Source organism: Orycteropus afer, unplaced genomic scaffold (genome assembly GCF_000298275.1).
Source record: "Orycteropus afer afer isolate SDZICR_OR568_19922 unplaced genomic scaffold, OryAfe1.0 scaffold00006, whole genome shotgun sequence".
In the NCBI taxonomy this organism is placed as follows: domain Eukaryota; kingdom Metazoa; phylum Chordata; class Mammalia; order Tubulidentata; family Orycteropodidae; genus Orycteropus; species Orycteropus afer.
The window spans coordinates 18,838,446-18,857,272 of record NW_006921593.1 but is presented as its reverse complement, the minus strand read 5'-3'; the positions used below and the strand labels follow the sequence as shown (position 1 = coordinate 18,857,272).

The window sequence follows — 18,827 nt, the reverse complement described above, 5'->3', positions numbered from 1 at the left end:
GGGGGGGGGGGCACCTTGTAGGCTTGTCTGTTGTTTGGCTGAAACTCGCGCTAAGGCAAGAAGCACTTTGGAGACTGCATTTGTCAGTATTTCTTAGCCATTCTCACCCCTCCCCTGGCCCCCGACAGTGGCCACCAGAAGGAGAACTGAGAACCCCAAGTACAGCCTCGGCCTTGTGCGAGAGATGCTGCTGGAGACTTACAAGCACCTGTCCTGCAAGAGGCTCCCCGGAGTTAACCAGGCCCTACGCAGGTGGCCTCATTTCCTCAGAGAAGTTGGTGCATTATTGTTGGAAACAGAAACTTGGGGGTGTGGTAATCAGGAGTGTTAGATTTAGCCTTGAGAAGGAAGGGTAGACAAGTAAACAAAGCTTTCTGAGAAGTTTTTAAACTCTCAGGCAATCAGTCTGACTACAGTCCTGTCACCTGACCTTGTCACCCAAGGTCAGCCCAGACTGCACATCCTGGAGCTCCAGGGCTTGTGTACTTGGGGGGGAAATCCCAATATCTCTGACTGTTGCCGTGTGTCCCTCTTGGTCCTTCTGTCCTTGCTCTTGCTTACTGTTGTAGCTGTTCTTTGTGCCCTGGACAGGGTCCCAACCTGGTCCTTGAGCTCCAGGAATCTTGGAAAGGTGGTGCACTGCGTTACAGCCCTCCACCCAGCAGCATCTCCCAGCCTCGAAAGGTTTTAGAGAGAGAAGGGGCGTGATGGAACTCCAGACACTGTGGACGCATACCTTTTCTATCATGTCCCTAACATCTGGGAGCTCTGGTGGCCTTGTGCCTGAGGCATTTGCTGCTAACCAGAAGGCTGGGGGTTCAAACCCGCCAGCCACTCCTAGGATGGAGGATTGGGCAATCTACTTCATAGAGATAGTGCCTCAGAAACCCAAGGAGGGGTCGCTATGATTCGGATCGCCTTGGTGGCAGTGAGTTTGGGGTTTTTTTTTTTGGTCCCTAACACCTAGAAAACTAAACAAACCAGTCATCAAGTTGATCCCAGCTCAGAACGACCTCATCTTTCTCCTGCAGAGTGGCTGGTGGATTTGAACTGCCAACCTTTTGGTTAGCAGCTGAGTAACTACTGTTTGCCAAGGCTCCTGTTCCCTAATACGTAGTCTACAATAAGTACTAAAGGAAGTTTGGATGCTGTTGGAAGGCATGGACTGTACGTGGGTACATGGGTGTGTATAGTTGCTTTCATCAACCTCTGATTTTTAAAATCGGATTTATCTTCATAGTGAGAAACAGTTATTTCTGGGGAAGTACTTGATACAAAATAAAGCTAAGTGAGATGCTATTGATGACTTATGTATAAATCAGTAACAGGTCAGTTCCTACTAAATCACACATGTGTAAGGTGTGTGTACGCATGTATGTATATGTACATGTGCTCATACATACTTGTGTATGTGTGCACATGTGTATATCTGTTTTTCAGCAGGTTGACGAGACTTCACTCAAGATGTCCAAGGTAAGAGGCCATACTTGGGTTACAGTATAAGAAACTGCCCTAGGTTTTCCAACTGTTCACAGAGACGGGTCCCAGTGTTGATGTAATTCACATGACTCAGTGTCTTTAACACTGAAGCATCTGACTTCTTGAGTTGGAAGCATTCAGATTTCGATTTCATCCTGGAAGCCGTGTGCGATCTCTTTTCAGGCTTCCATTTCCTGTTTCCAAGAAAATAACATCAGAAACGATCACTGAAGATTCTGATCATTGGTCTCCATAGAATTGATGGGGCTCTTCCAGGTAGTAACTTGACTTAGACCAGTCCTTGTGAAGTAGCCGAGAGCCCAGAGCTCTGAGGCAGGCGGTTCTTAGGCTGAGGGAGGCAGCACCAGGCTTCGGATTGCGGGAAGATTGGTGTTGCTCTGGGTCTGTTCTCTTTGGAGACTGTTGCTCTCAGGTGCACGACCTTCATACTCATTTTTGTTTTTTTCTGTTGAGATATTTTTAGCTGTAGACATTGTGTGGACCGCAGATAAACAAAGAAAAACGAGCCCTCGCTCCCACCCCTGGGAAACCAGCTCTGTCAGCGTGTTGCTGTTTTAACGCTGCGTTGTCATTTGAACTTTTGTTCTAACTTTCTTCCCCTTTTCAGTAAACATGCTTTAATAGCTGTGCGATGGGCAATTCATTTGACCGCTTCCTTTTACCCAGAGTCCCTGGGGGGTGCAGGTGATGAATGTGCTCAGTCACTCACCAGAGGTTGGCTGCTCAAGTCCACCTGAGGCTTCTCAGAGGAGGGGCCTGGCGATTCACTTCCGAGATATCGGCCACTGCAGACCCGTGGAGCTTTAATGCCAGGACTCGAGTGAAATCTGTCACATTAATGATAACTTACATACATGTTCTTTTTTTGCAGTGTCTTATTACTAAATTTTTTTAGGCATACATAAATGGGGGAAGAATTTTACAGTGACACCTGTGTGCCTACCACCTGGAGTCTGGTGTGGCCACACTTGCCTTAGCACATCTTGCTCCATCACCCCCTTGTCATCTCCCAGGAGCGTTGGTGCTCCTGTGTGGTTGCTGCGACTCTCCTGTCCTCAGTCCTCCCAGGGCAGTTGACACCCTGCCACTCACATGGGGAGCCAGGCTCTGTGGCAAAGGGAACACAGCTGTTAGAAATGGCTCTTGCACCCACGCTGCACACCGGTGCTGGGAGAGTTTGCTTTGGAAGCTGCCCCAAGTTGAGCTAAGTTTGCAGAACGCAGCGACCGTCCGGTCTGGCTTTACTCTTTGAGTCTGGCCGCATTTCCTGTGACCCTCACGGATGATGCTCCTGAAATTGCGTCCAGGCAGATGAAACATGCCTCTTTAGTTGCTGACCAGGGTACAGGAGCCAGAATGTCCACCCCAGCTAGTCCGTGCCCATGACACTGGGCTGCCATCCCCAGCAGCCGCTTCCCTCTGGAGTGTGACTAGTTGGAAGCAGTTTACTGTGTGCCTGTCTGTTGCACTGTTTGAGAACTTCCTGTTACCTGTATCTGTCAGTGATGTAGCTGGGTGTGTTTGAAAGCAGCCACGGAAGTGCTTGTCTCCTCTTTGAAATCTCATTGTAGCAGCAGCCTGCGCAGTTTATAAACCCAGAGACACCTGGCTACGTTGGATTTGCAAATCTTCCCAACCAGGTGCACCGCAAGTCCGTGAAGAAAGGTTTCGAGTTCACACTGATGGTTGTAGGTAAGGAATTCATCATTCTAGTGGGGGATTATGTGAGTGTTTGCTGAGTCCTGGGTAGGTTCAGTAAGCCATTGCATTACTCAATGACATGGCTCTTCCCCTCCCAGCATTGGAGCCCAGTGATCAGGCTGTGAAGCTATAGGGGGGATGCTGTCGGCGGGGTCAGGGAACTGGGGAATTTGAGCAAGTAGCTGTTGCTTGGAAACCCTTGCTGAATGGTAGGATTCTGTTTTTCCTGCTGTTCTCTGATGTGATGGAAGTTGTCACTGGTAGGGGTAGCCTCTGGATCTGTGCCACCTACTCTCAGACTTTCCTCGGCCCCACCCCCGAGTGGGTGAGTGTCCCTCCTGTGAGGTGGTGCCTCCTCTCACGTCTCCCCTGTCTCACTGTGCCCCCATGCGTGACGGAGCTGTGTGAGTGGGAGGACCAGTGTCCAGGGCCTCTGGAGAGGGCACACTGGTCCGTGTTTGGGATGGAAGCAGCCTTCCCTCATTGGTTCAGAACTTGAAGATAAATGCAGAGGTTCCCCCAGATCTGCAAGCTCTGTCACTGGCCGAGCTGTGTGTTTTCTTACCGTGTTTCCACTTGAGTTAGACTACAAGCTGACGCTCCGGTACAGCTCGCCTGCTGGGATTTCAGAAGGAAGGGGGAGCCCTCCTGCTCTGATGGTCCATTTGTGGCGCTCCCTTGTGCACAAGACAGTCGTGTATTTCTGACACGCACACCCTGGCATGCGGCACTTTGCTGCCACTCTTGTAGCGTGTCGTTTGCAGGAAGGGTTTGGGATGCTAGTGGCCTCCTGCAGATCCACAGCTCCTCATGTGTCTCCTCTCCCCGTTAATGACACTGATCTCAGAGACATCAAGCTAGGATGGAGGTATTAGAGAGTGGGACCAGAACGGAGCTCCCAGGTCCGGCCCACACTGCGCAGTTATGCCCTTTCTGTGTTAGTAAGCATGCCACCTGTAGGCGTGGCCCTGAGGCTGTCCTGCCTGAAACCATCCCATACACCCTAATACACGTGAAGGTTTGCAGGTTAGAAGCAGTGTCTGGGATGTTGCACCTTTTTCAGCAGATGCCACCTCTGCTGAAATGTCATGTTCTGGGCACCCGTCTTTGTGGAGCTGTGCTTCTGTCCAGCTGTCCCCCTTCTAGTGGGTAGGGATAGTCCTTGTTGTCAGCCCTGCTGGCCTGCAGACTCTGTGAAGACTGAGGGTCTCTGTCTTGTTCTCTGTCGGGTCTCAGCACCTAGACCAATGCCAGGCACTTAGAAAGTGCTTAGCAAAGGTCGGTGAGGCCACTCGGGAGGGCCCTGCCCACCACTGAGGAGGGGCTGCCCTGGAAGGAGAGCTCGTGTGCCCCTGGTACGCTCGGCTCAGGTACGCTCAGTACTCGGCCCCGGGTTTGTCTGGCCCACGTCCCTCCTCACCTGTAAGACTGTGGTCTCAGGAATGTATGGCCTGCTTCTGTAAACCTACATAGTTTGGATATACTCTGTTTCCTGATTGTCCAGTGTTCTGGTTACCTAGTGCCGCTCTGACAGGAAACATACCACAAATGGGATGGCCTTAACAAACAGGAGTTTATTCTTACAGTTTGAAGGCTTTAAGTCCAAGTTCACAGTGCCAGGCTCTAGGGGCTGGGTGAAAGCCCCTCGACCTTGGGGTCCAGCTCTGCCTCCTGCTCCTGGCCCACTGGAGCCAGAGGCATTTCTTCACTCAGACAGCTGCTGGCTGCTGAGGCTGACAAGCCCCAAGGTTGACAAGTAAAAAGGCACAGTCCGGATGTTACCAAACCACATGGCAGGCCCTTAACTTAAGTCCATTGTAAGTCCCAAAGTCGGCAGAGCATGGCAGGCTGCTCAACAAAGACACGGCTACGTGCAGGGTCCAAGCGTGCCATAGGCTAGAGACCATTCTCAAAACTTCTCCTTATATACAGGAAGCAGACCACATACCCAAAGGCAGCTACTCAGCTGCTCATAGTAGATTCCACCATGGAGTTGATTACCAGTCTCATCATGGGGAATACTACATCCAGCTGCCCAGCCACTCAACCAGGCTCAGCCAAGTTGACACACATCCAGCAATAATGATTCCTGAAACATGGCGACTGTTTTGTCCACAGATGTGTACACCTTATGCCCGACATCACAAATGCATTTCACATTGGCTCACGGCTGACTGGCAGGCAACTTTGAGGCGTGCATCTGTTCAGATTGTGCCTGATAGGATTAACCTGCAGAGAGGGGACTGGTTCATGCTTCTAGTGTGTGAAGAAAACTAGTCAGCAGTTGCTTAGGTTCTGTGCTTCCTTTGAACATAAAATTTAATTTTGTGGTCCGTGGCGTATTTTTGGAAGTTAAATTTGAAGTATTCAGGATGTAGAGTCACAGGAGTTGAAGGGAGATTTCTGACTCATTACATGCTTGAGGGAACACTATGCCCAGCTGGGTCACCTCACATCACCAGCGTGAACTGAGGCATGGGGTGCTGGGCACGGGGTGGCTGCATGGTGAGGAATGAGGGGTGTGAACTGGTGAGAGGAAGGGCCAGTCCCCACTTGGGCAGTGGGAGGGTGAACGGGGGAATGTCTGCCCTGGCCCACCTGTCCAGGCACCCTGAGCGGCTGCCCTGTCTCCCATAGCTTTTCTTTGAACACATCCCTTCAGACTGCTCTGGAGTTTAGTGACCTGGAGTCAGAACTGAAAACCTGCTTTCCGTTCCTTTTGTCAAACACAAAGACCAACTCCCAGAAGCCACTCCCCACGTTGAGGAGGAGGTGAGACCACGATCTGATCGCAGGGTGCAGTGCAGCAGGACACACAGACCCTGCGGTCCACAGACCTGCACTCAGTCGTGGCCAGTGACCAGCCCCATGCCTGTCTCCTCATTAGTGAGATGAGATGGCACTGTTTCCCATACAGCACTCTGACGTTGGTGAGGTCCTGAACCAATACCAGGCCAGTGACCAGCCTCATGCACGTCCCCATGGCACCATGACCAGCATGTGTCATGACGTTGGTGAGGTCCTGAACCAATACCAGGCCAGTGACTGCCCTCGTGCATGTCCCTACGGCACTGTGATGAGGATGTGCTGTGATGTTGGTGAGGTCCTGAGCCAGCGATCCGCCATACCCATGTCTGGACGGCACTGTGACAAGGACGTGAAGTGCTGTGGGTGAGGCTCTGAACCACTGCCAGGCCAGTGACGGCCTCACACATGTCCACACAGCGCTGTGACCAGGATATGAAGTGACGTGAGGTTCTGCACCCCGTGCTGGGCCTCCGGGGTCCTCGGGAGACTTAACAGTTGTTGTGCCATGTGGATGTGGATGTGGTCGTGAGGGTGCTTTGTTTCCACCACAGGTGAGTCGGGACTGGGAAAGTCAACGCTTATTAACAGCCTGTTCCTGACTGACCTCTACCCAGAGAGGGTCCTCCCCGGAGCGGCAGGTGAGGCCCTGGTGGAAGCTCTGTTGGGAGAGGCGAGGGGAGGTGCCTGGGGACCTGTGTGGACGCGTGTGTGTGTGCAGAGGGCGCCCGGGGACCTTTGAGGCTGCAGCCTTACATGTGTGCATGCGTGTGTGTGTGCAGAGGGCGCCCGGGGACCTTTGAGGCTGCAGCCCTACATGTGTGCATGCGTTTGCAGAGAGTGCCCGGGGACCTTTGAGGCTGTGGCCCTGTGTGTGTGTGGAGCACAGCCGGGGAGCTTTAATACTGCAGCCCAGGGGAGTGCACATGTGTATGTGCTGAGAGAGCCCAGAAACCTTGGATGCTGCAGCCGTGTGTGTATAGACACACACAGACACACGTGCTTTGTTTGGCTTTAAACATGGAACATGTCACTTAGGTGAGGCGCTGTATCTTTCCTCTGTAGGTTGGTTCTCATCATTTGGGAAATGTGGTCAGTAGTTTCTCTGGTGCGGCAGGTCTGGTGGGAGGATCATGGGGATTGTTTGTTGCAGTGAAGCCAAGCTCTAGGTATAGGCATGGGTGTGGCTGCCATTTCACCCAATGTCCAGATCCCTGCACAGGCCACCAGTACCCACATAGGCTCGTGGGGTAGATGAAAGGGGCGCCAGGTCAGGGCCAAGATGGGCTGGTGCAGCAGGAAAGAGGGCCCTTTGCTGGTACTGTGAGAGTCAACTTCTAAATAAATTCTTAGATGATTTTCTGTTTTCTTTGTCCCAGGAACGAATTGTCATTTTTAATCTTGGCATTTTAATCTTTCCAAACATTACATGAATCTCCTCCTGGGCTTTTCCTTCACTGACTTTGGGGTGTTACATGTTACTTTGGCTTTTACACGAGCCTCATGTTAACTTCTAAGAACCCACCTCTGGAGGGAGGTAGTGAGTAGCTGAGATGCCACACCCAAGGGTGGGATGGAGCCGTCATGGCGTTGGGTGTGGAGAACACTAACAACAGCGCCCCCTCAGGTCCCACCTCGTGTTGACGGCGCTTCCTGCATCAAGTCTGTCTCTTTTACAGAAAAAATAGAGCGGACCGTCCAGATCGAGGCCTCCACCGTGGAGATTGAAGAGCGAGGGGTCAAGCTGCGACTGACCGTGGTGGATACACCTGGCTACGGTGATGCCATTAACTGCCGAGACTGGTGTGTGCCAGGCACCGTCACACGTCCCCACCTTGGTGTCTGCGCCCCGTCATCACACGTTTGCCTATGCTGTGAATGAGCACTTTCAGGGCGGGAGTAACTGTAGAACAGCGAGACTGTTTGTAGCTCAGCCAACAGGGACTTTTGAAGTAAGGAATTGGGACGGTGTTTTGGTGCAGGCTTCCTCCTCTACACAGGAGGGAACAAGGCCTGGGAGAGGGATCAGCGGAGATGGTGCTGCAGACCCGTGCTCACTGGCAGACATTCACACACCAGGAGCGCAAGTGTGGAGATGACAGCAGTCTTTCGTTTATTATTTGGAAAAGAAAAAAGTTTACAGACAAATTGATCTTGCGTACAACAGCTCATACACATTTTGTTTCGTGATGTTAAATGCAAGTCCCACAGTGTAACAGCTGTCTTCCCACTTCTTCTTTGTGCTTACCTTGTTTCCTGTGTCCTCCTTTCCTATGCATTCCTGCCCACTGAGCCATCTCCCTGTGCAAACACTGCCCTTCTGATCTCCCGCGGTTGAGGGGACTGAGGCGTGCACCTGCCTACCTGGTGTCAGTGGTCACCTGTGGACCTGTCTGTTGTTTGGCTGGAATCCTCAGTGAGTTCAATTCCAGGCCAGACGGGGCACGAAGGGCCATTGCCTCGGGGCTTTCACAGCCTCTATCAGGCCAGTAAGCCTGGTCTTTTTGATAATTTGGAGTCTTGTCCCACATTGTTCTCCCATTCTGTCCAGGATCTCCTGATCCATTTCTGAGTGGTTGACTGGTAGTTGGGAAGCATCTAGTTCTTCTGTCTGACAATCGTCTAGGCTAAGGTTTACATGGCCTACTAGTCCCTTGGACTAAATGTTTCCACATGTCTTTGGTTTTCTCCATTCTTTGTTGTGGATGAGGAGAGACCAATTATTGCACCTAGATGGCCCACTCGCAAGCTTGGAAGACCCACCGCCACTCACGGAGTGAAATGTAGATGATGCTTTTGTGCAGTGTGTTCATGCCAATCGAGCCTGATAGCCCCCACGACCGTGGTCCTGAGCTTGGGGACCCAGTGGCTCACTCCTTCGGGGTGTTTGGCTCTGAAGTTACTGTTACCTTGGACGGAGTGGTCTTGACCGTAGCCATGCAGACAGGCCACTGTGGTGGTACAGAGTGCTCCTGGCCCTGGTCCCTGTGAGCACCCAGCGTTGACTTTGCTAGCAGGAGATGAGAAAGGAAGCAGGAGGCCTTCTCGCTTTTCTGGGCTGCTCTTACCACATGGCCATGCACTCCACTGTCCCACACCCTAGTAAGCCTACTGATCCGAGGCTTTGCCGCTCTGGGATAGTGGGTGTCGCTCTCTACCTCGTCACCCTCAGGTTCCTCATGGTACACTCTAGTCAGGCTGTTTACTCCCAGCCCTGGGGTGAAATGTCCCTTGTCAAAGTGAAAAATCCAGGAGTCAGTTTTCTCCAGCTGACAGTCATTGTGTTCCATGCCCACGGGACACGGGGAGACAGGTCTCCTGTTGGGAGCTGGGCCGCCTACCTTCGCACCCCATGATTGTTGGTGTCTCTGTCTCAGTTTCAAGACCATCATCTCCTACATTGACGAGCAATTTGAACGGTACCTGCATGATGAGAGCGGCCTGAACAGACGACACATCATAGACAACAGGGTTCACTGCTGCTTCTACTTCATCTCCCCTTTTGGACACGGGTAAGTTGTCGTCTGCCATGTGGGCGCCGGTGCCGACTTTCACCACACTGAGTGTTGCGGGAACTGAGACAGCACGTGCTCTCCTGTTCTGTCCCTAAACATGATGCATGAACAACGTTGTAGACTGAAGCCCTTGGATGTTGCGTTCATGAAGGCAATCCACAATAAGGTGAACATTGTGCCCGTCATCGCAAAGGCCGACACCCTCACACTGAAGGAGCGGGAGCGCCTGAAGAAACGGGTGAGTCTCCATTTAGCCCGGGGCTCCATGGGAGCAAGGGAAGGCAGTTAGCCCCAGGGCTCTCTAAGGGAGCAGACAGAGGGCAGGTACCCCCAGGGCTCTCTGTGGGAGCAACGGAGAGCCAGGTAGCCCCAGGGCTCTCCGTGGGAGCAGAGGGAAGGCAGTTAGCCCCGGGCCCTCCATGGGAGCGGAGGGAGGGGAGGAAGGGCAAGTGATGGGGGACTCTGCGCTGTCTAAGGAGGCAGGGCTGTGGGACTTGTTCTCAGCCTCTGGGGTGATGTCTTTAAAGGACAGCTAATAATGAGCAGACTGGCAGTTGTTCTTTTATTATTTTGCCTTCACGAAGGTACCAGGTTTTTGGCTTGGGTTATGGTCCTGAGTGTTCAGAAGTGGCTGAGTTGGGAAGTGAACGACGTGAGTGCAGACCCGTGTTGGTCTGCATGCGTTTGTGGCGTTTTCTTTCTAGCACCTCACACAGTCTAGCCAGGAGTGCTTCAGGTGTGAGGGTTCTGCTCCAGGTGTGGGGGTTCTGGTCCCGGGGTTTCACGGCCTGCCTCTTGAGTCCTTGAGTGCAGGTTGCCCCTGTGTGTCAGCCAGCCTGTGCCCGCCCCACCCCAGGTGCTTTCTCCAAGAAGCCTCTGTCCACCATCTACACCATCTGCAGGGTCTTCTTGTCAGTCGTCTACCTGTTTCTGGTTTTGTGTTCATTAAGAAAGTTCAGATAGATGAGTTATGCTAAGTTCTGAAAACAAGAGTGCCAAGACCCACAAAACAGCCACTCTTGCAGTAGAGTTCCCCAAGAACAGCCTGTCTTCACAGGACGAGATCGTGTTGTCTGTGGAACTCTGCCATTTGATTTTTCGATATGAACGGATCTCTCAGCCTCGTGGCACGTGTGTGTAGCTCCACAGTAATTCTTAGCAGCTGCCCTGTGTGAGCGTGTGTGACTCATCCAACCAGTTTCCTGCGGAGATGGGTTGGCAAAGTGGCTGCAACGCAGGGCTCAAGTATAGCAAGGTCTGAGGACGGCGCACAACCAAGCAGTGTCTCGCTCTGTCGCGTGTAGGGTCTCCCTGAGTCAGGGCTGCCGTGACAGCACCAACAACCTTGATGAGTGTTCGGGTTAGTTTTGATGCTCTGCTCAGGCTTCTCTCACTGACGACATTCTCTGTCCCAGTCCCCTTGCTCTTCTTCACACCACTGTGTTTCTGCCTTAGAGCCTTTCCATAGTGACCCTTGTGCCCAGAAGACTCCTCCCTAGATGTCTGCACGGTTGACTGTACCGTTTCGTGCCGCTCCCCGACCCTCCAACTCTGCCCCAGCACCCCACACAGGGCCCTTGGTGTGCTCCTTGAGTCCCTGAGGTCGGGGCTTGGTTTGGTGATGTGTCCCTGGCATGTAGCAGCCCCGTCACTGAGGACCTGTGCTGTTGGTCCTGCTCATCAGCCTCTCCTTCGTCCCCTCGCTGTAGTCACGAGTTTGCTGGGGACACTCAGGCATCCTCTCCTTAACCCCATCAATTCTGCCTTCAGGCCTCCCAGCTGCACGCCTCCTGGTCTGGGCTCACCCCGGTGTGTGTGGAGTGGTGGGCAGCTAGCTCTTCTCAGAGCGTCCCTCATGCCATCTTCTGCCTGTCTGGTTCAGGCTATGACACTCCACTGCTGGCTTGGGGCCCACTGAGTGAAGTCCAGATCCCTGGCCTGGAATGCAGACAACTGTCCAGTGGTAGCTGAGTTTCTCCTGCCTCGTCCACTCACACACCCAGTAGTCTTATATTTCAGCCCCACAGGAAATCACATTACCTGTGATTCCCAACATGGCTGTGTGTCCTCCCCTCTGTGCCTTGGAAGGGTGTTTGTCCAGATGAGCCTTGGCTGCCTCTCCTCCCATGGCTCCTGTCTTCCAGGCGCCCCTCTGTGTGCCTGTAGCAGCTCTCCGTTTGTTTGCTTTTTTTGCTCTGTGTCCTTGGGCTGACTCTGCTGCTGGCTAGGCTGTTAGCATGTCCTTGTGCTTTAGCATTGAGGTACTAGAGTTGGTCTGGACGGGGTCCGCAAAAAGTCAGGGAGAAATGCCTTTCCAGCAGTTCATAAAAGCACCCGAAGACGATTTTAGTCATCAGTTTGAGTCTTTGTTGACACGGAGATGACTGTGGCACACTGTGACGTAGTGGGTTACGTTGGCTGAGGCAACATAGCATTTGCTCAGACTGTTAGCACTTCTGTCCTCCTTTCAGGTTCTGGATGAAATTGAAGAACACAGTATCAAAATCTACCACTTACCTGATGCTGAGTCTGACGAAGATGAAGATTTTAAAGAGCAAACTAGGCTTCTCAAGGTAGGAGTGCCTTTCCCAGTCCATGGGCTCCTAAGGGTTGTCGAAGGGTCAGGCCCCAGAATGCACAGCCCTCCTGAGATCATCCACGTGGCTCAGTTACCGTCTTGCTTTCTGTTTACGTGCATGAGTATGTGGCACTTAGTGTCCGTGACGTGTTCTGTGAGATACGACTCGTGGTTTGGGCGTTGTGCAAACCCGTGTTAAAACTTACGGGGGCTCTTCCTGGTTGTTGACCACCGCTGCTGCTGCTGGCAGAGGCCAGAGGAACAGGTGCCATCTTGGGGTGGCAGGAATGGAGCAAGAGGTCATGAGTGAGGATGGAGTGGGCTGTGCCCTGCCCCACGCCCTTGAGCAGGTAGAGCAGCCTGGCTCCTGGAAGGCCCCAGAGAGCCCACACCCAGAGTACGTGCTCTGTGTCACTGCCTGTACCCCACCCGTGGTCCAGCACTGCAAGGGTCTGGGTTTGAGATCTTTAAGGCCATTAGGGGGAAGTAATTGACAAAAGAGGAACTGCTTTCCTGTTTAAAAAACAATCTTAAGGGAGTATGGGCATAAGTGTGGTCGGGCGTCATCTGAACAGACTGTAGGCAATGGGGACCTGTGTTTGGGACTCCTGCTGCTGCGTTGTTGGCTAAAGGTGTAGATTGTTTTCATGCTGTTTATCCGTGTGGAGCGTATCTGGCCCTTCCCAGGGAGATGCTGGCAAACCCTCACTTTTCCACATGAGCCTGGTGCAGACAGTGCTAAGTGTCTGCTGATGCTCTGTGTTTGCAGTGAAAGTCAACATTTCCTGACAAGCCTCTCTCCCTATCTCTCTCTAGGCCAGCATCCCGTTCTCAGTGGTCGGATCCAACCAATTGATTGAAGCCAAAGGCAAGAAGGTCCGAGGCCGCCTTTACCCCTGGGGGGTGGTGGAGGTGGAGAACCCCGAACACAATGACTTCCTGAAGCTGAGAACCATGCTCATGTGAGACCCTGGAACTCGGGGGGGACTCGGGGAGGCTTGGGGCTGCACCCTGCCCAGCTCCAAGTTGCCAGACTCACCCATGGCTGCATATGCCTGTGCCCTGGGCCGCTCCCACACACCCTGTGACTTCATGACCCCCTCCCAGAGCTTTTCCACACACGACTTGCGGCTTCTTGGCCCCTAAAACATTTTCTACACATGATCTATGACTTCATGGCTCCCCTGCTAGAAGTTTTTTAGTGCTAAAAGTTGCATGGACCTGAACTGACGGAGTAGGGCCCGAAGAGAAGGCTTTCTTGCTGTGGTGAGGAGGATGCTGTAGTATAGTGACGCTGACCCTAACCTGTTGCAGGGAGCAGCGTGTGGCTACTTCGCAGGCGCGGCCCGCTGCTGTGCTGCTGCGTGCCAGCCACCAGCACGTATCCAGCTGCTCCGTTAGGCCTGCAGACCCCTCGGTTTCCTGTCTGTGACTACAGTAGGCTCGGCTGCAGAAATAGTCATTAAAAAAAATTCACGTCTAGTAAGAAGTGCATGTAGCTGTTGCTCTGGAATGAGGAGGTCAGAAGAGAGCCCTGCGTAATGCCCAGCGAGGTGCCCTTTCGGCAGAGTTGACAGGTGGCTGGTCTGTGACGGGGAACTGCTGTGTCTGCCGCATACCCTGTTGCTCAGCTTGGCCGTTGTCGGGGAATTGAGTCAGCAAACCGTCGGCAGTCATGCTGGGTTGAGCATAATTTAACTGTCACGTGAGGAGTTAAAGGTTGCTTCAGCCCCTCCAGTGCTGAGGTCCTTGGGCAAGGTCTTCCACTCGGGTGTCCACTGAGTGATTCTCAGAACCAGGGGCCCCTTTGCCAAGACCCAGCCTGTTGCCTCCATCCTGAGTAAACTTGAAAAACCAGACTCACTGCCACTGAGTTGATTCCGACTCATAGTGACCACCGTTGGGTTTCCAAGGCTGTAAATCTTTATGGAAGCAGACTGCCTTATCTTTCTTCCATAGAGCAGCTGGTGAGTTTGAACCACTCACCCTTTTGGTTATCAGCCATGTGTTAATGTTTGTTCATCCCAGAGTGCACGTGTGTTTGTAAATCCTGGGGGAGGAGCCTCAGGGAATGATTGTCTCCAAAGATGAGCTGGAGGCTTAGAGAGTTGACTCCTCTGAGTCTCTCCTGAGACGGGGGTCGGGCTCAGGGGTGACTGTCCCCTGAGACGAGGGGCGGGCTCAGGGGTGACTGTCCCCTGAGATGAGCAGGAGGCTCGTGGGGATGACTGTCCTGAGACAAGCGTCAGGCCCAGAGCTCATGGTTCTGCTGTTAGATCCAGAACACTCAGGTTCCCTCTACTGCCCTTTCCATCACGGATGCTCCTTGGCTCTTCAAGGTGTAAGAGTGTGTATTAATTTCTGCTGGACAAGCTGAGACTGTTGGAGGTACATTTTTCCAGAAGTTCCTTTAGGAAAGTGTTTTCTGTTTTGAACACTGTGTTCCCAAGACCCCCTCAGTCCCATCCGTCTGGCTCCTCGGCATGTTGGCCCTAGACAGGCTGGCAGTGCTTGGGGCTCACTCCAGCCCTGCAGGTGCATTCTTGTGGCAACGAGGGAGGGTGTGCCTCATTAGCTGGTTCTGTGGCCACTTCCTCATCCGGAGAGTCTGGTGACTTTGTGCCGTTGCCAGGTGTAAGGAGAGTTTCCATCACTGTTTCTTCTGTGACGGTGACACGAGGGTGTGTCTCAGCGTGTAGCTCAGTGCAGGTCCTTTTCTCTTTCAGAACGCACATGCAGGACCTCCAGGAGGTGACCCAGGACCTCCACTATGAGAACTTCCGTTCCGAGAGACTCAAGAGAGGCGGCAGGTGGTCCCCTCCTCTGTGTGATGTTGCCTTGAGTCGTGTCATCCCCCTTCCATCTGTGATGCTGCCCTGAGCCGTGTCATCCTGGGCCATGTCATCCCCATCCTTTGATGTTGCCCTGAGCTATGTCATCCGCCCTTCCGTGTGGTGTCACCCCGAGCCATGTTGTGTGTCTCCCCATCTGTGTGGTGGTGTGGCCTGAGGCACATGGTCCCCATCCCATCTATATTGTGCCCCTGTCAGTCACCTCCCCACCCCCATCTGTCATTCAGCTTCCTGTCCTCTAAGCACTGTGATTTGTTTCCTATTCAAAAGTTTCTCAGGAGACTCAGCATTGGGAAGAAGAGGTGGCCTTCATGGGCTGCACGTGAGGAGCAGGTTGAGATGGAAAGGCTGGGTCCCTTCTTGAGAGCGTCATCGTTCATAAATGAGGAAAGCTGTGTTTGCCATTGTAACTGTGGCTCCCCAGCAAAGGAGTGAGCCACGGTGAACTGCCGCTGATTGGCTGTGGGTCCCTGTGGGGGATCCGAGCTGCCCTGGAGCAGCTGTGGGTCTTCATTGGGTCCTTGGCTTGTGTCTCACAGAACCCCACAGAGCTCCACAGAACTTTGTGATTCCCCCTTGGGGGCTTTCTCACAGCAGCTCATGGAGACACATGTTTTAATAACAAGGAGGATTGTACCTCCATGAGTGGAGCAAACAAAAGTCACAGTTCCTGTGCTGTTCAGTTAGGGACCTGACTGAGGAGTTTACGGTGGGGCCAGTGCCCCAAGGACGGCTGTGTGGTGTGTTTGCTCAGGCCCTGCCACTTCCCACATTCCCTCTGTCGTCCTTGCAGAGACGAGCGGGTCCTGCCCCTCTTTAAGAGGGGCCTGTGGCATGGTGGCAGGAATGTCTGTCCCTGCACCTGCGCAGGAAAAGGCAGCCTGGGCCCTGTAGCCACTCTGGCCCTGGGGCAGGATGTGGTGAGCACTGTACGCTCGGGGCCATGGCGGTGCTCTGTGCTCACGAAGTCCATCTTGGCTCAGAGCTCTGCATATGGCACGTGAGCCCAGTCAGCGGAAGACGACAGTCCCACCGCCGCTGCAGGAGCAAAGGCCTTTGGGGTCTGCCCTTCTGCTGTTTGCGCCTTTTTCACATTGTGCTCCCTTCTCACTCACTCACATCTTTAATCAAAAGTAACCAACGTAGGTGATTTTAAATGGGAGTGTTTCTCAGAATTATAAAGTGAATTTTCAGTCATGAGAAATAACTGACTGCGTTCATCATGGTATCATGATTGTAATTTCTCTCCACTCTCAGGAAGGTGGAGAATGAGGACGTGAATAAAGACCAGATCTTGCTGGAAAAGGAAGCAGAGGTGAGTGGAGCAGCATTTGTGTCCTTGGGGCTAAAGCTGTAGGTTCACAGGGTATTCTTTGTAATTGACCGACTGACAGTTTTCTTTTCTCAATTTTTTGAGAACTGGTAGATTACCTGTGACTCGTCTGGTTGATTTGCATGGCTGTTACGTAATCATACAGGTTTCCGTAATAGTCGTGGTCCTTTATATGTATACATATGTGTGCATAATAGTTGTGATCCTTCACATACACACACGTGTACATAGTCGTCATCATTTATGTACATGCACATGTATATAATAGTCACGGTCATTTACATACACACATTTACATAATATTTACAGTTCTTTTTACATGTGTGTGTACATGGTAGTCATGGTCCTTTACATAGACACGTGTGCATGTAATATTCATCATGCTTTACATACATTCTCTCAATTGCTGATGATAGTTTAACTAAAAAAAACTTGTAAAGTTAAGAGTTTAGTCAAACATTGATTTTGGTGAAATTGAAAACTGAGTCATTTTCCTGTATGTGTAGACAGTAAACAATTTTTAAATACAGTGAGCTATTTAAAAAGAAACGTCAGAGGACCCATGGGGGGAAGAAAGTGGAAAACTACGGTTAAGAGGCATTTTCAGAGATCCCTGGAGCTGCAGGTACGCGGGTGGGAAGGCAGTGCAGGATCCCGGTCCCCTCTCTGTTGAGTTTGATGTCCAGGACGTCCCAGCAGGGCTGTGTGCATACCTGCTAGGCTTCTCTTTGAGAGGAGAGCTTGATGAAATCATTCTAACATTTACTTTGAAGGATAAGCATGAGGAAAATGGAATGTTCTGTAAAAACGGACTGATGAGACTTGCCTTACTGGTTATAAGCAGTTAATCAGAACTGTTTGGTGGCAGTGCGACAGATCAGTGTGGAAGGTGGAGGCTGCTATGTGACAAGGGTGGAGCATGTCACTGGGAACGTGGGCGTGCACATCTGCCGTGGGGAGGTCTCTCAGAGCCCCCTAAGGACAAAGCAGGGTTAAAGCATTTAGTACTTGAACAGCTGGGACCTGGCTGCTCTCAGAAGAGCTAAGTCACTTCCTACCCCCCACTTAGCTCCCATCCCTCTGAATGTTGCCAGTCTGTGCCCACCTGGGAGGTTAGAAAGCACTCGCCCGGTTTTGTCTCTTTGTTGCTGGTTTAGATTTCTTACTTGGCGTGCATATTCGTACCACTCAGTGTTCTGTTGAGTCCTCTTTTTGCTGATTTGTGAAGGTTCTTTGTATGTTAACTCTGTCACGTTTTAGAAAGCCTAGAAGTTAAAACTTTAGGAATCGCAGAATAGCCCTAGGTCACATTAAGAGGACAAACTGAAAATAACGTATCCAAAATTCCTTGGTTCCAGCTTCGCCGCATGCAGGAGATGATCGCGAGGATGCAGGCGCAGATGCAGATGCAGATGCAGACGGGAGACGGCGACGGCGCTGCACACGGGCACCACGTGTGAGGTGACCTGCACAAGCTGAGCGGGGGTGCAAGCACCGGGCGAGCGGGAGGTGGCGCACACACGCAGAGAGGAGAGGGGGCTGTGTGTGCTGCACGAGTGGGCTCTTGGCGAGCGGGAGGTGACGCGTATGTGCTGCGTGAGCTGGAGCCGTGGGAGCCAGCCAGGTTCTCTTCGCAGCCTGGATGTCAGGGAAGACCCTCCTCCCGTTGTGCCTCATCAGGGGCACGCTGAGCTCTGTCTTGAGCTGTTGCTGAGAACCGAGAGTTAGGGAGCCAGGGTCAGGGTGTCTGTCGGGCCTTCAGGCTCACAACCCTCAAGCTCACAATGTTTGTGAAGCCAACATTGATATATTTTCTTGAGCTTTGTTTTAAAGATTTTGCATATTTTCTAAGCTTACAGAAGGAAAATTACAAGTCAAAACATTTGTATTAGTCATACAATTAGAAATGTATTAATGCTGAAAACATCTTGTTTCAAAGACTATAAAAAGGTACCACTGAGTAGCTTGTGGAGTTGACAGACAAGAAAGCTGGTGTGAAGGGAGGAGGACCATGCCACGTCTAGCGGGCCACCTGGGCTGGCACAGGGCTCCTGATAGCCACTCCCACTGCCTGCGCCTGGCCACTCCCACCATGGGCAGTTAGCAGGTCACCAGAAGTTTGGCTTAGTCTGTGCTGGTGTGGCTTCTCAAAAGGAATCTATAAACACCAGGGACCCAGGATGAGGGAGGCCACATGTCCACTCCTGTGTTCTGTGGTCACTGGGGACTGTCTGTTCTCCAGAGGAAGGGGTGAAAGGTCATTCAGGGCCCACGAGTGCAAAGGAAAGAATGGGCACGAAGGCTGCTGTGACAACACTGACTTCAGGAGAGCACTGGGGGCCTCTGTTAAGGCTCGATGGTGCGTCCTTGAGGCAGACCTAGGGATGCGTGAGAAGCTGGGGACGGCCATGGAAAGTAGTGAGAAGCCTCACTGTGGAAAACGGGGGTGAGGAGTGGTCCACGGAGGCCCCAGTGGCGCATGCCACAGAACAGTCAGCTAGATGGCAAGGAGCTGGGAGGGAGCTGCTGGTCCTGTCTTCCCG

The 18,827-nt window shown here is 52.4% G+C and overlaps 1 protein-coding gene across 1 annotated transcript; it reads left to right on the top strand.

The window, feature by feature from the left end:
* Positions 1-1,383: 1,383 nt before the first annotated feature.
* Positions 1,384-17,744, top strand: SEPTIN2 (septin 2). The gene is made up of 11 exons (XM_007941415.2): positions 1,384-1,473; positions 3,072-3,192; positions 6,561-6,647; positions 7,686-7,809; positions 9,384-9,518; positions 9,642-9,759; positions 11,993-12,094; positions 12,916-13,061; positions 14,826-14,909; positions 16,209-16,266; positions 17,643-17,744. Exons 1-11 carry the CDS (start codon positions 1,420-1,422, stop codon positions 17,742-17,744), a joined length of 1,131 nt encoding a protein of 376 aa, XP_007939606.2. The 5' UTR covers positions 1,384-1,419.
* The last annotated feature ends 1,083 nt before the right edge of the window (positions 17,745-18,827 follow it).

Excerpts from the sequence above, each read along its gene's own strand:
- SEPTIN2 (XM_007941415.2), top strand. The coding sequence starts at position 1,420 with ATGTGTATATCTGTTTTTCAGCAGGTTGACGAGACTTCACTCAAGATG. Across the intron at positions 9,519-9,641 it reads ATCTCCCCTTTTGGACACGG|ACTGAAGCCCTTGGATGTTG; the intron begins GTAAGTTGTCGT and ends ACAACGTTGTAG. Across the intron at positions 13,062-14,825 it reads AAGCTGAGAACCATGCTCAT|AACGCACATGCAGGACCTCC; the intron begins GTGAGACCCTGG and ends TTTCTCTTTCAG.